Source organism: Vulpes lagopus, chromosome 19 (genome assembly GCF_018345385.1).
Source record: "Vulpes lagopus strain Blue_001 chromosome 19, ASM1834538v1, whole genome shotgun sequence".
Lineage (NCBI taxonomy): Eukaryota > Metazoa > Chordata > Mammalia > Carnivora > Canidae > Vulpes > Vulpes lagopus.
Genome location: NC_054842.1, coordinates 43,232,667 through 43,247,381, shown reverse-complemented (window position 1 = coordinate 43,247,381; position 14,715 = coordinate 43,232,667). Strand labels below are relative to the sequence as shown.

Below are 14,715 nucleotides of genomic sequence, written 5' to 3'. Positions count from 1 at the left end.
CAAAGGAGAAGATCTTTACCCTGGTTCCCTACGCTAGCCTGGTGATGGAGCTACTACAGAGAAGCTTAAGGTGCCAGTTGCCAGCCCAAAGTCTAGCCTGTGCAGCATTTTTTGGCATGTGTGTGGGTTTGTAATGCACAAAAGACTGCCAGGATCTGGGGGTAGAAGTGACCAGGCCTCTTAAGGGGGGAGGGACTTGGGCAGCCTTGTGGGTGGACGGGGGCTCTCTAGGGAAACTCACACCCATTTCCCTCTGAGGCAAGAAAGTAAATTCTATTAGTTCCAACCAACCAGGACTTTTCCTGTGCCAGACATCCTGCCATGAGGAAATTTTAGAGCGAGGATGCCCAGCATGCCACCCTTCTGTAGGAATGTAAAGTTGGGCCTCCTTTCTTTCCTGATTTGTGCAGGAAGGAGCTTATTACTTTTGGGGACAGAAGCCTTTTGGTTAAAAAAGAATTGAAAATAAATAAAACCCTCTGGGAAAAGGTGAGTCTATCCCCCACTCGCACTCCTCAGGCTTGGACCTAGAAAAGAAGGGAGAGGGAAGGGTGAAAACACACAAGCTAGTTCAAGCCCAGTTTGGGGATTGAGGGAGAGAGAAAGAGATCTTTGAGCATAGAGAATTGGAAAGCCTTTGAGATAGCAGAGCCCCATTTGGATTTGGCCTGTGGTTCAACAAGTTAAACAATCGCTTGTTCTGTGGGCTGGAGTGTCAAGACGGGCAGACGTCCTCATTGACAGAGGGCGTGCTGTGTTTGTCCAGCCTGAGACCTTTTCAATGACTGTTTGTCTTTCTAGGCCAAATTGAGAGTTGGGGCTGGGTGGATCGCCTCTGTTTGGCTGTTCCACTGTCTTTAGCATTGCCTGACAGATTGCAAAGGTCCCCAGGATGGGTTTCAGGCTTTAGGATAGCCAATGGCTTGGTAGCATTAGCCACAAAGCGAATTTGATAAGGAATGCAAAATAACAGGGGGATTGGGAGCTATTTCTGACATTCTTACCTAAGAAATGGAGACAACCAGGACCAAATGATACGAATAATACTTTTTTTTTTCTATTCTGGTGAATTTTATATTAACTTTAAAAAATCAACCAATGATGATTTCCAAATGGGCTTGGGAGCGAAGCCATGGGACGGTAAGGGTTCCCATACCACCATGAGCAAGATCTACAAATTTACAAAGGAATTTCTCTCTTCTCAATCCCAATACTTGTACCTCAATTTTTAACTTGCCAACATCCCAGAGGACACCCAGACCTCCCGATCACATTTTACTAAACTCAGTAAACTTAAAGAAAATAATGGGAATTTCTCATACAATAAATTCAAATTCTAGAAGTTAAAGGTGTTTGAATGCTGACTGGTGCTTAAATTCTATCTGCAAAGGAACTTAACACATGAGTTTCACCAAAAAAAAAAAAATCGAGTAGGGAAATGATTTTTAATATTTTTATTACAAAGCTTATATCATTTTGCAATAAATATGGGTAGTTCCCAGCAGAATCCTTTCTTTCACTTTTAAATTTGAAAATGGTCTAGGAAGGACTAACACTCTTCAGACCAACACTGATACATTCAAGGCACGCAATCTTGCCATACAAACATGTATGAAATTGTTTGACTTAGTGACTGCCCCTCTTTTCTTCCCAAACAGGCTCAAAGTCAGAAAATGAGATACAAGACTTCCTTGGTGATGAGGAAAAGATTACGGCTTTACCGAAACTCCCTGAAAGAGTCTAGTAAGTTAAAATCCTCTTTCGAATATTGGTTTGCTGAAGTTATTATTTTTTAAGTGGGAAGATTTGTTTTGTCTTTTGATTATGTTGGGTTGTGAGCTTGGAGGTGTTTCTGGAGTTCCAATGAAACTGAGAACAACACCTTGGTGCTTGATGCATTTGCACACAAATCAGCGACACAACGTCCCACCAGCAGCCAGCTAATCCCCCTCAATGCCTACTCATCTGGACATTCTAGAATTAATATTTGACGACTCTCTCATTGAAACAACAACCCCTGACCTTCTGCAGTTCCACTGTCACATTATTCTATGACATATTCATCTTGAATTCATTTCCAGACGATTTGATTGGAATGAGGTTTGACATGTATTGGCTTCCATGAAAGGAGCAGACTTTGATCTTGGTGATGGGGTTTACATGATATGCATCATCTTTACCAGGGACACCAGCCTTCTGCAATGTGGCGGCAACTACGTTCCCACAATGTGGTGTCTGAACGGGGAGTGACTGACAGCCGCTCTGTCAGGAATACCTTCATTGTGAAGAATTTAATTTAATATTCCATTTAGAATAAGCATATGATTTAGGGTTGGGTGCTTTCCCTTCCAGGCGCTTCTAGTTTCCCTCATTTCAACTATACCACCAGCTGATGGTTGCCTCCAAGGTATTCCCTAGTTGGAAGGAAAAGAAACCTTCTTAACAAAAGTTAAATGGACAACTCAGGAAATGGCTTTCTTCTATGTTTTTTGGGATAATTTGATGACAGGGTTCTCAAGAGAGATGTGCTTATTATGTAAATTCAGTTGTTTTAATTCCTAAGTGCTGTTCTGGAAGATCCTTTGACCATGTTTCTCAATCTTTTGTTGAAAAGATATTTAGCAGAACTGTTGCTTGGAAATTAAATTTTGTCCAAGTATATTTTCTTTCATACTCAGTTCCCTTCAGGATGATTAGGCCCAAGCTTCCATAGCAGAGGAGAGGAATAGCTCCCTTTATCTCCAGAATCCTAGATCTCATCTCCTTTGTACACTTTGGGCTAGGACACACGGTGGGCTCCTGGTGCTTAAGTTATTTATTTATCTTTTTCATAAGACTGGAGACAACCTCTCACCACAGGAATCTGAAGTCTGTCTGTGAATAGCCTATAAAGAGACTTTTCCCTTGTTTTGGGGGGTAACCTGGCTAGAAACAGGGAAGAAATGGTTGAACAAGTGACAGCAGATCTAGACACAGACCATTCAGACAACAAGGCTTGTTTTGGGTCAGGCTCTGTGCAGTGGCCCTCAGCTCCTGGGATCCTGCTCTGTGCATAACCTGCAACAGATAATCATCATTTAGCATTGCTTAAAAGATCAAAGTGGAAAAATAGCCCAGCTATTGATCCGAAACCTCCCCTATTTCTTTCTTTCCAAAGGAAAGAGGTCAGACATCCCCCTTTTGGAGCCAGGATAGGGAGGAGCTCTGGCAGATGTCATATTTCTATACAACAGGACTAAAAAAATCACTTTGGTATATGCTGTTGCTTTGACCAGCTGAGGTGAACAAAGGTGCTTAGGTCAGGTTTCTGGGCACTGGATGGATGTTTGGCATCTGGTGGTGGAATCTGTTCCAAACGGGTCCCTACAAAAGCCTCCAGTGCTTCTTTGACTTCTGCTGAAGATCTCTGGGCTGCAGAATGTGTCTCTCTCTCTCTCTTTTTTTTTTCTGCAAATTCAGCAGGAAAGTGAATTCAACAGTGCTCTACCCCCCCACCCCCCAGCATGGTTAGAAATAGAATGCTCCAGCCAAGCATTTGGTATTGGGAGTCAGGGTGCTGAGACAACCTTCTGAAAGAGAGGAACACCACTTCTCAGCCTGCCCTATCAAGTCAATGAAATCTGGATTCCTTGCTACCTGGCACTGGAAGACTCAAAGAAACAGCTCTGAAAACTAAAATATGCCTCCCTGCCATCAGTGTCCGCCTGTCCTCTACAGTTACTTGTGTACTGCTTTGGGGCTTCTTTCAAGTATGCCTTGAAGACCCTTATGTAATCACCCAGAGTTCCCGGTCTTTAAGTATTAGTGGGTAAATGGATTCTTTTTTTTTTTTTTTTTTTTTTCCTCTCCCTGTCTCTGTCCCTGGGAAAATGTCCCTCTGGGAGAATTCCTGGCCTCATTTCTGTGTTTAGCCAACGTGTGAACCATGTGGCTCCAAGGAACTTGTAAGGGTCTGGCAGCCTTAGTGACCTGCAGGTCAAGTAACCTCTGGCTACTCAAGAAGTATCTACCCAGGATGGTCCATATGTTTTTAGTGCTTCAAGAGAATGCTGCATCTGGGAAGGAGCTCCACGGGGCCAGGTTACTGTCGGCAAATTTGGCTGAATCAGATACATCTGCCCTTTCACTGTTGGCACAAAAAGCCACACACATGTTCAAAGTGTTTCAAGGGTAAAGTTAGTTCAGTGTGTAGCGTATTAACATCCTAAAGTATAAAACCTCTGCTTCTTATCCCTAGAGTCTACAGAGTCCCTGCTTAGAACTCAGGGGTCCACAAACTTGGAAGGGGTAAATTGCCCCTCTATTTTCACCACCTTCTAATGGAAAGTTACAATTTTCTTCTCATACATGTGTTGTTAACAAAAACAGGACTGTTAGAGTTCACTGACACCACAAGGCTTCCAAAAGGGCCCATAGACTAAACCTAAATACGGGCGGCGTTCTCTGCTGTTATTCAAAGCTTTTGATGCAGGTGAGGTCACAGTGTGTATATTAAGGGGTCCATTTTTGTGCAAATCAGATTTAATGAAAGCGTAAATGGATGTGGAGTTTGACAAACATCCTAAACAGTAGCTTATAGATCACATAGGTTCAGGTGGAAAGGGAAATATTTTTATTGCTGGACTACTGCAGAAGTATCCCTGCACTTAGGCCTGAATGCTACAGGAGGAGTTGGCTAAGCTTCATGTTGAGAGATAGTTGGGAGAAACAGCTGGGCAAGGGTTCCCAGGGAGGGACACACTCCTTTTGAGTTTAGGGAGTTTATATTTTTTCTGGTTTTGTTTTTTTGTTCGTGTGTGTTTGTTCATTTGTCTTTAGGAGCCCCCATTGGGTTCAGCTCAGACTTGCCTAGGCAACTGCAACATTCAACAGACACCTGGGGGGAGGGCGGCCTTGAAACCACTCTGAGACCCAGCCTGGCCATCACTTTGAGGAAGGGAAAACAGGGCAGAGGACAGGAGAGGAGGCTTCTGTGAGCAGAAAGGTAAATCCCAGAAAATGAGAGTATGGGAGAAGGTAAAAGCCAGGAAGGAGACAAATCCTCAAAGTCTAGTCTCAACACTAAGAAGTCCTTGGTTTCCAGAGCAGAAGGGATTTGGCTGTCAAAAGCTCTCCTTCAACTTTTCCTTTTGTCTTCTTTCTTTTCTTTTCTTCTTTCTTTCTTTCTTTCTTTCTTTCTTTCTTTCTTTCTTTCTTTCTTTCTTTCTTTCTTTCTTTTCAATGCTAACGCAGCATCTATTGGTTGCGTTGCTTAAGCTCTTCCGGCCAGCCAGAGGAGCAGAAAGACCTGGACTTGTCAAAGCCGAGGGAAATTGTGGAAGTTAATCCCTCGCTAAAATGCACCCGAGCAGGGAACAAAGCATTAAATGAAGAAAGTCTCAAAGAATCTGCCAACCATTATAAATAAGTTAATTATTTTAAAAAATTTAAAAGAAACCCCCTTTTACTGCCTAGGAAGTGTATAAGAATAGTTCTTGGTGCTGGGAATGGGTGGGGCAGCTCAATCAACTCCGAGTCAGAGTTCCTTGCAATCTGTCCAAACTTCTCACCTCTGCTAGGGATACAGGGTCTTTTACCCAATCCTTAAAACTTCTCTTAAAAATCCAAACCTTTCTTTGCTTTGGAGTCGCTTTCTATGGCCTCTAGGGAGGCCCAAGTACTTAAGTTGGCATTTTTGGCTGCAGAGAGCAAGGCAGGCGTCAGGGCGAGCAGCCCTTTAAATCGCCAAGCTGTGCAGCCGGCCCTAGCCGGTCGGAGGCACAAACAAAGGACCCCCCACCCCCGCCCACCTCCGTTTGTGCACTGCTAGACCAGGCCCAAACTGAAAGGTTTGTTTTGTTATGTTTTTTTTTTTTTTTTCCCCCCGCCGGCCGACCCCCACCCCAAAACGGTGGAACCTCAGCCCGGGAGGGCGTCCCGGGACAGCAGGCCATGGTGGGGCCGCAGTCCCTTGCACAGCCTGGGTGGGGGACCTTGGCGTCCCCTCTCCCCAGAGCCCTGAAGGCTGGCGAGGCGAGAGGCAGAGGCTCCGGCCACAGGCAACAAGTGGTGAGAGCTGAGAGTGGAAGTGCTCCCAGGGCCCTTTCCCAGAGGCTCCGTTTGGCTGCAGGGTACGGAGCTCAAGACCGGGACACGGGGAGACCCCGGGGTGAGGGAGGCCCTGCTTCCCCCTGCAGCCTGCCCCTCGCCTTTGTTTCTTTGGCCACCGGGCCGGCGAGGCGGAGTGATTTGCGGCGGCGAAGATTCTCAGCCCCTCTCCGGAGGGTGGCTTGGGTTCGAGGCCAGCCTCTCTCAGGTCATCACCACCTCTGGCTCGGGTCTGGCCCGGATTCCTGGGTTCACGCGTCCCCGAGGGCGGCTGGCCCTTGGGGAGGGGGGGGGGCGCTGGCAAGGCCAAATGGAAAGAATAGAGTGGGGAGTGGGGAAAGGGAAAGAAAGAATAAAGAATGCAAGGAAATGAGAGAGAGAGAGAGAGAGATGAATGGCGCACACACAAAATTCGGCGAAAGCGAGAAAATCCAGCTCAAGGGCTGCTAGCCCAGGAGCTCCTGCAGTCCAGGTCGGAGAGGCTGCAGCCCCTGGAAACAGGCCCCCGCCTCCTGCGGCTCCTGGGCCGCGCTGCCCGAGCAGCCTCCGCCCCCGCGCGCCCGCGCTGCCCCTCGGCCCCGGCGCGGCTGGATCTGCCCAGCTAATAGCCCGAGCCCTCGGCGCCCGGCGCAACACCCCCTGCCCGAAGTCGCGGCGACAGAAGACGGAGCCCAGCCCCGCTCGCTCCCGGAGCAGCGAGGCAGAGCGGCTCCACTCGGCTTTCGAGAAAGGAGGGGGAGGGGGCTCGAGAGGAGAGAAAAGAATCCGTGCCCGGGTCAGAGCGCATGAGCAGTAGAAGCGAGAGACGCTGGGGGTAGGGTGGGGCGGGGCGGGGCGGGGTGAGGGCGCGGGAGCGGGGGGGAATGTGTGTGTCTGTGTGTCTCCGCGTGCGGCGGGACCTGTCATTGCTGACGTCGGGCCAGGCCGCGGGCCAATAGGCGACCTAGGTGATTGTTCCTCTCCGCGGGCCCGGGCCGCGGCCCCGAGTCTCTATTCACTTCCTCGCGCGCCCCGCTGCTCCCTCAGTAGTGCACGGGGTTTCAAGCAGGCATTAGAGACCTGGGGGGGGGGCAACCCGAAACTTGAGGGAATCAAAAAAAAAAACAAAAAACAAAAAAACAAAAAACTTTGCATAAGTTGTTTTGTTTTGTTTCTGTTTTCTGGTGGTGGGTCTTTCCCCTCCCCGCCGTCAGGTGACTGGTGTGAGCGGCCTGACCTAGGGAGGTCCGGGGAGCCCCGGACGGTGCCTGCAGGCCGCGCTCCCCCGTGACCCGGGCGCTCCCGCACCACCGGCCCCTAAGACATCACCGCTTGCCTCACCTCCACCCCCTGCCGGGCTCCGCGGCCCCGAGCGCCCCAGGGAGCTGGCTGCCCAAGCACGCTTGGGGCGCAGGTCGGATCCCCCCGCAGCAGAGCCCAAGGCCCCCCAGAAATCCACAGACTCAGCCCTGCGCACCCCGCTGCCCCTTCCACCTGCCCCGCAGCCTCGGTCCGTCGCCCGCCCGCGGAGCGGCAGGGGGCTCTGCCGAACGGCCGCGCAGCCGGGCCGCAGCGGAGGCGCTTGGCTCCGCGCTGGCCACTCGCTTCGCTGCCGCCTCTGTCTGGCTCCCGGTCCCGGTGCTGACGGCAGAGGCCGTGGTGTGGCTGGGCTGGGCCTGCCCCCCGGGGCCTGGTGGAATGCTCAGCCCACGCCGCCTGTCCTCACGCGCGCTATTTGTCTCGACAACAGGTAGCAGCTCCGGACACCATGGCCCCCAGCTTGCTGCCGCCTCCAGCCCCTCGGTGTTCCCGGGCCTTCAAGAGCAGCCGCCCCAGGCCTCCCCCAGTGGCACTTTGAACGGACTCCTGCGTCTGGGGCTCCCTGGAGACATGTACGCGCGACCTGAGCCCTTTGCGCCGGGACCCGTGGCCCGCAGCGACGCCCTGGCAGCTGCCGCGGCCCTGCACGGCTACGGGGGCATGAACCTGACCGTGAACCTCGCCGCGCCCCACGGTCCCGGCGCCTTCTTCCGCTACATGCGCCAGCCGATCAAACAGGAGCTCATCTGCAAGTGGCTGGCGGCGGATAGCCCCGCGCCCCCGCGCCTCTGCTCCAAAACTTTCAGCACCATGCACGAGCTGGTCACGCACGTCACCGTGGAACACGTCGGCGGCCCGGAGCAGGCCAACCACATCTGCTTCTGGGAGGAGTGTCCGCGCCAGGGCAAGCCCTTTAAAGCCAAATACAAACTTGTAAATCATATCCGCGTGCACACGGGCGAGAAGCCCTTCCCCTGTCCTTTCCCGGGGTGTGGGAAGGTCTTTGCTAGATCAGAAAATCTCAAAATACACAAAAGAACTCACACAGGTCAGTATTCGGCACTGTCTGTCTCGTGCGGACCCTCTGGGGGAAGCAGGCGGCCTCTTCTGGGCCCTCGGGGCTGGATTTCCTCAAGTTCCATCTGGGAGGAGGGGGGGATATCTCGGTGTTTCCATGAGCCAAGTCCATAAAATATTAATTATGCCCTTCTATTAGAGTCACAGAAGTTTCCTGAGGCTTTGTGTGGGGAGGATAGTGCGGGCTTTCTGCTCTTGGGGAGGGGGAGAGTGTGAAGGAACCTGCTTGGGTGTCTGCGTGTGCAAATGTGTATACCCTGATCATCGAGTTTGATTTTCAGGTTTTAAAACGGCACCGTTCCCCCCCCCCAAAGTCGTAATATATGCAACCATCTAATTTTCCTGGTCTTCTTGGAATCCTGGTGAAAGTACTCTTCCAGGGGAGGGCTTGACAACCTGGCCACCACCTGAACTGAAGGGTCATCAGGCCCTTTGTGCCTTCTTTAGGATTTAGGGTCTCGTGGGATAACTCTGCTCTCGTTTCTGGAGCCTTGGTGACCTGACACTTGGGAGTTTTGACAAACCCTTTTGCTTTAGCAGAGACCCAAGGAGACTCATCTGCCTTAACTGTCATTTACCGAGCTGTTAAGTGAAATGGGGACATGTGTCAACCACATCTGTTAGTTCTAGTTAACAGAAAGAAAAGGAGCCCGCTCAAGAGCATGCAAAGTTGAACTCCTCTGGCCAGAAGCATCTCTAATTAATGCAACTGCAAGGAGAAAGTTTTCACACTTCCCAGAACAGCCTGTGAAGTTACATTAATTAGTTTAGCAGTCGACGTTTGTACTCTCCCTAGCTAGGGTTTCCTGCCCAAACTCCCTGGAAGTTTAAGAAGTCAACATCTCTCCTCCCCTACTTTGGGGATAGGAGAAGGGGGCCAGTAGGGAGAGAAGAAGATAAGTTCCAGCTTGGTGCCTTACTTCTGGTACTCTCTTGGCGCTCTACCTTACTCACCTTTATTCTTAGTGGAAATATCAGCAAGTGTTAGAGTCGAAAGACTCCCCCAGGCTGGCGCTGCCACAGAAAGAAATTTGCAAATCCCGTTCTCTCCCCCAAACCCTGCAATCTCTCGGGGAAGGTCCCTGGCCAGGACACTGGCACAGGCGAAGTGCAGACCAAACTCCACTCTTGGTCTCCTACTTTATTTCCGTGGCACATCTAGACACGTAGTCTGACCCGAACTGTTTCCGATATCCTCCCCCCACCCCCTCAAGCATTTGTTCCCCCTTCCCGCCCTCAGGGTTTTATCCCGGGGGAGGGGAGGAGAAGGGAGGCCCTGATCACCTCCCACAGGCTCGCTGCTCCAGGAGCTGCCGGCCTGTACTGCGAAGATAGACGCGCAGTCCTGAGCCAGAGAAGGAACTCATTTTTAATGACAGGGGTTTTTTAAACAAACAAACTTTTACTGCTCTTTGCCGGCCTACTGTTTGAAGTCCGTGAAGCAGAAAATGGTTAAATTCTTAGTGCAATCGACCTACAGCAGAGAAGCAAGTTCAGTGCGCCCGTGCTGGCTCAGGTTTGCGTCTATTCAGGACGGAATTGCAAGTGCGTCCTTTCCACTGGCAGTCCTGATTCATTATCGCTGGAGTTTAAAAAAAAAAAAAAAATCGACTGAGCCTCGCCTGCTCCGGCTTTTCCTTCGAACCCCCCTCCTAAGTAATGAAAAGAGAGACAGAGAAAAACAAAAACAAACAAAAAAAAAACCCAAAATGTTTCTCAAATGGCAATAGACCTCACTGCAAATTATTCATGAAGACAGCTCTCGATTCAACAGGAAAATAATTGCCTTTTCAAATATTAATGGCGTTTCATTTCCTCGAGTCGCGGAAGCGGCGATCAGGAGCCGATTTCTCCGGAGTTGAGATCTCCCGGATCGGAATCCCGGGCCGGGCCTCGCCCGCAGCTGCCCCCGGCCCCGCCGAAGGGGCTCCCCGGGCGCCAGCGCCCGCAATCCCGGAACAATGGGGCGGCCGCGAGGGGGACGCGGGCCCCGCCGCCTGCCCCCCTTCCCGAGGCCCCCGGCTGGGGGCTCGCCCCACCTTCCCGGGCGGTGTAGACGGGGGCCGGGGCGCTGACGCTCGGTGACCCGGCCCAGCCACAAGTGCCAGAAAATGGCGCGACCGAACTGCGCCGCGGAGCCCGAACTTTGTCGGGGAGCTTGGCGCAGGGCCGGGAGGAGGCCTCGCCGGGCCGCTGAGCCTCTGGGAGGAGACTCCGCGCCCTCCAGGGCTTAGCCCCAGGCCCGGGCCGCTGCGGACGGGCCGCGGGGCCTGGCCCAACCCTGCCTCCCCCCACCCACCCATCCACCCACCCGGGGCGCAGCGCCCGACCTGGTGGGCAGGGAGGGGGCGGGAGGCAGCGTTTGGGGGGTGCGGTGGGGGTGGGGGCGCGGCGTCAGGCGAGGAGTCCGGGGAGCAGCAGCTGGGGAGAGGCCGGGAGGGCGCGGGTGGGGGGGGGGCGCGGCCTCACCTGGCGTCCCTGGGGCCTCCGAACTTCCAGGCTGCCTGAATCACCTTCAGTGCCCTGCTTTCCCCCTCTGCTCCTGGGCTGGGATGAAATCATTGTTTCAGTTTTACGGGAATGTCCAACGAGGTGCTCGCAAATGGGATAAGTGTGCGGGGAATACTTGGGGGGGGGGTGGCAATCAACCTCAAATTCTATTCCTCCTCTGCGCTCTCAGTAAATCTTGTTTTCTTTTGCAGGCCCTGAATTGCATGGTTCTTGTAAATGGTCTTAGAAAGAAAAGAAGGAAGGGAGGAAGAAAAAGTTTTAGTTTTTTTGCAGCTGCCCACAGGGATCAGAGGGGAGAAAACAAGGGGGCCAACAGGGACACTGGTGTTCTCTGCAGCTTTCTTGTTTTTGTTTTTAATCAAATGGTGCCGGTGTGCCGAGGAACGGCAGATGCCAGCACCGCCCCGCGTCGCACTGCACTGGCGGTAGCCCTGCAGGGGCAGGACGCAGCGACGGCCGGTGCCAGAACCCTGGGCTCCCCATCCGCAGCTGCACGGAGGCGAGGGCTGTGCGCAGGACTCTGACTCCGCCTGAGCTTCAGCTCGGCGCAGGAACAGGGGCTTTGTTTGTTCAGACCTGTCCCAAAGCACCCGTCTTGCCTGGAAGCGGCGGGAGAAGCGACCACAAAGGCAACAGTCCTCCAGCCATGCCGCTCTTTCTTAGCCGGACGCCCGGTGGCCTTTCTCTCAACCTGGGGCGCCCAGTGGCATCCGTCGGTTTCAGACGCCTAGACCCTGCCTCCCCACCTTTCCATCTGCAGCTCCGGCAGGAACCTGGGCTTCTGGGTGCTTGGGGTCCTCTCCACCCCCGCACTGCAGCGGAGCCAGCCGCCGGCGAGCTCCGGGCTCGGGGCTCGGGGCTCGGGGCCCGGTCCTCGGCCAGTGCTTCCGCCCGACCGCGCGCTCGCGCCTCGCCGCGGCTCCACGGGGCCCCGCACTGCGCACCCGAGCCCCGCGCGGCTCTACGCGGCCGCCCGCTCGTGCTCCGGGCCCGGCCGCCTCTCGGCAGCTGCGCTCCCCGCGGAGCCGCGGAGCTCGGGAGCGCGATTGCGCGCGAGGCCTCGGATCGCGCCGGGCGCGGGCCAACCCCGCGGCGCCCGCCCCCGGGCTCCGGCCTGCGCGGCCTGGGAGGCGACCGCACCTCTGCGCTCTGCGCGGGCCGGGGGAGCCGCTGCCCGCCGCGGCGTCTCCGGGAGGCCGCCGGGGGAGCCGCGTGGGACCCTATTGCCGGCGCGCGGAGCTGGAGGGCGCCCGGACGGTTCGGCAAGATCGGAAGGAGGCTGCTAACTGCTTGCCCTCAGGGGGTCGAAGGGAAGGGGGAGGGGGCTCCGCTTCCCGTAAGAGAAATCGCGTCTGGAGTGAATCATTGCTGAGTACCTTTCCCTGCGGCACGGATGCACATGACGCACACGCCGCGTGTGCATCGGGGGCGCATCTTGAGACCATTCCACCGCCTCGGCGTTTACACAAAACCTACTTTAGGGAACAATTTTGGCCGTGGCGGGGGGGGGGTGCGCGCGTGTGTGCGAGTGTGTGCACGCGCGCGGGGCGAGGGCAGAGGGACGCGTGGCCATCGAGCCGACGCCAGCTCCTCGGTCAGCTCCCTTCCCGGGCAGGGGTGCGTCTGGCTCCTAGTGGAGGAAATTTGGAGGAAAACAACCAGAGGGGGTCAGGACGGAAACTCGACTAAGATGGAGTCCTTGTCGCTCCTCCCCCGCGCCCTCCCCCTCCCCCCTCCCCCCCCCCGCCCGGCGGGAGAGGGGGAGGGGAGGAGGCGCGCGGAGGCCGCTCGGGGCGCGCTCGGGGCGGGAGCAGGGGGTGCTGGTGCTGAGACGCCGAAAGGCGAGGGGTTCCGGAAAACCTGTGCGTCTCTAACCAAAAAAAAAAAATAATAATAAATAGAAATTGCTTAGGGCGGTGAGGCCCCGCCGGGGCCGCGACCCGCCTACACTAATGTCTCTGCGTTGCCTCCACCAGGGGAGAAGCCCTTCAGGTGCGAGTTCGAGGGCTGCGAGCGGCGCTTCGCCAACAGCAGCGACCGCAAGAAGCACTCGCACGTGCACACGAGCGACAAGCCCTACACGTGCAAAGTGCGCGGCTGCGACAAGTGCTACACGCACCCCAGCTCGCTGCGTAAGCACATGAAGGTGCACGGGCGCTCCCCGCCGCCGCCCAGCTCCGGCTACGACTCGGCCACGCCGTCCACCCTCGTGTCGCCCTCGTCCGACCTCGGCCGCGAGCCCGCGGCGGCCTCCTCGGCGGCGGCGGTGGCGCGCGGCGCCGACCTGAGCGAATGGTACGTGTGTCAGGGCGCGGGCCCCGCCGCGGCTGCCCCCGCCGCGCCCCCGGGCCCCGGCCGCCACCTGGCCCCGCCGCCGCCGCCGCCGCCGCCGTTAGGGTTGCCGCTTCCGGTCCCTGACTGCTCGGCTAGGCGGGGTTACTGAGGCCGGACGAGAGGGCGAGGGAGGCACGGAGGGAGGGAGGCAACCCCTGAAGGGTCGAGCTCCGTTAAGGTGCTGACATAATGCCCCTTACTTTAACGTGCAGACGCGGTTCCCACATTGATTGCACAATCACGCCCAGCACCCTCCACCCACCCACCCCCACCCACACAGACGCCCTCGTGACTGCGGAGCATGGCACCACTGCTTGGGTAGAGAAGGTACAGCCAGAGACAGGCAGAAGGACAGAAAAATACACATTAGGAGAGTTTCTGTGCAAGCTTGGCAGCTGCAGACGGTGACATTAAGGCCACAAAATCCTCTCCTGGTTCGCAGAATGAGTGAACCAGGAGAATGTTTTCCTCGAGGCCTGGGCAGCTCGGTTGCCTCCCTACTCCCTTCCGAGCCCCCGTTCGCAGCCTCCTCCGAAGTTCTGATCGCAGAAGGTGGCAGAGGGAATTCCTGAGGCCTTGTCTTGCCTCTTTCCTTCCGCTTTGCCTCCCTACATTTCCCCCTCTTTCAGCTATCCTTTGAAACAATGCACAAGTCCCAGATCCTAAATTTTCCAACTATTGATACAAAGGAGATAAAAGGGAAAGGGCTTTAAGCACCTAACGTCGAGCATCACATGCCACTCTCCCACGGACTGGCCCAAGCACACAAATATATCGGTCTGCCTGTCTGTCTGCCACGTAAGCCTTATATGCTTGGGGTAGGGTGTGAGTCCTAACAACAGAAAATGCAGACAAAAGAGCGCTGGAGGGGCTCCAGGATTCTATACTCTGAAGCCTCCCGGGACCAATTACCCCATCCTCCCCCCACCACCCACTCCTTATAGAGGCGCTGCCTGTGGAATCTTGTGGGTGCTTGGCGCTGGGGGTGCAGAATGGGCCAATGACGTCACTGAGCCAAGGCCTCCACAGTGAAGGGATCTGGCCTAGGCAACAGTGTCTGGATGGATCACGTCAATTCTGCGATGATCTTTGTAAAAAAAAAAATCTCAGGACTGTTGGTCTTCTTTCTTAAAAACTGCGTGTGTGTGGTGGGGAGTAGACGAGAGAGATGAACTACAGTAATAAATGTTTTAGAGGCAAACACCCAATGGATCTAGATAGAATGTGTATTCGAGATACTGGGTACCAAGTCCCCAGATAAAGAACCAGATATTGGGGGCAGAGGAGAGGAAAGTCTTTGCAATTGTTGCCAAGCAGGGAGAAATCGGCCTGTTTCCCAGTCTCCTACCCTCTGCAGGGAGGACGGGGCTGCCCCCAAATCCTTACTAACATGAGGGTGGAGGACAG

At 54.6% G+C, this 14,715-nt stretch overlaps 1 protein-coding gene across 1 annotated transcript; it reads left to right on the top strand.

The window, feature by feature from the left end:
- Nucleotides 1-352: 352 nt before the first annotated feature.
- ZIC4 (Zic family member 4) lies at nt 353-13,417 on the top strand. The gene is given in 5 exon segments (XM_041733894.1): nt 353-457; nt 460-489; nt 1,659-1,743; nt 7,817-8,434; nt 12,951-13,417. Coding segments are annotated over 5 exon segments (1,305 nt in total).
- Nucleotides 13,418-14,715: the final 1,298 nt, after the last annotated feature.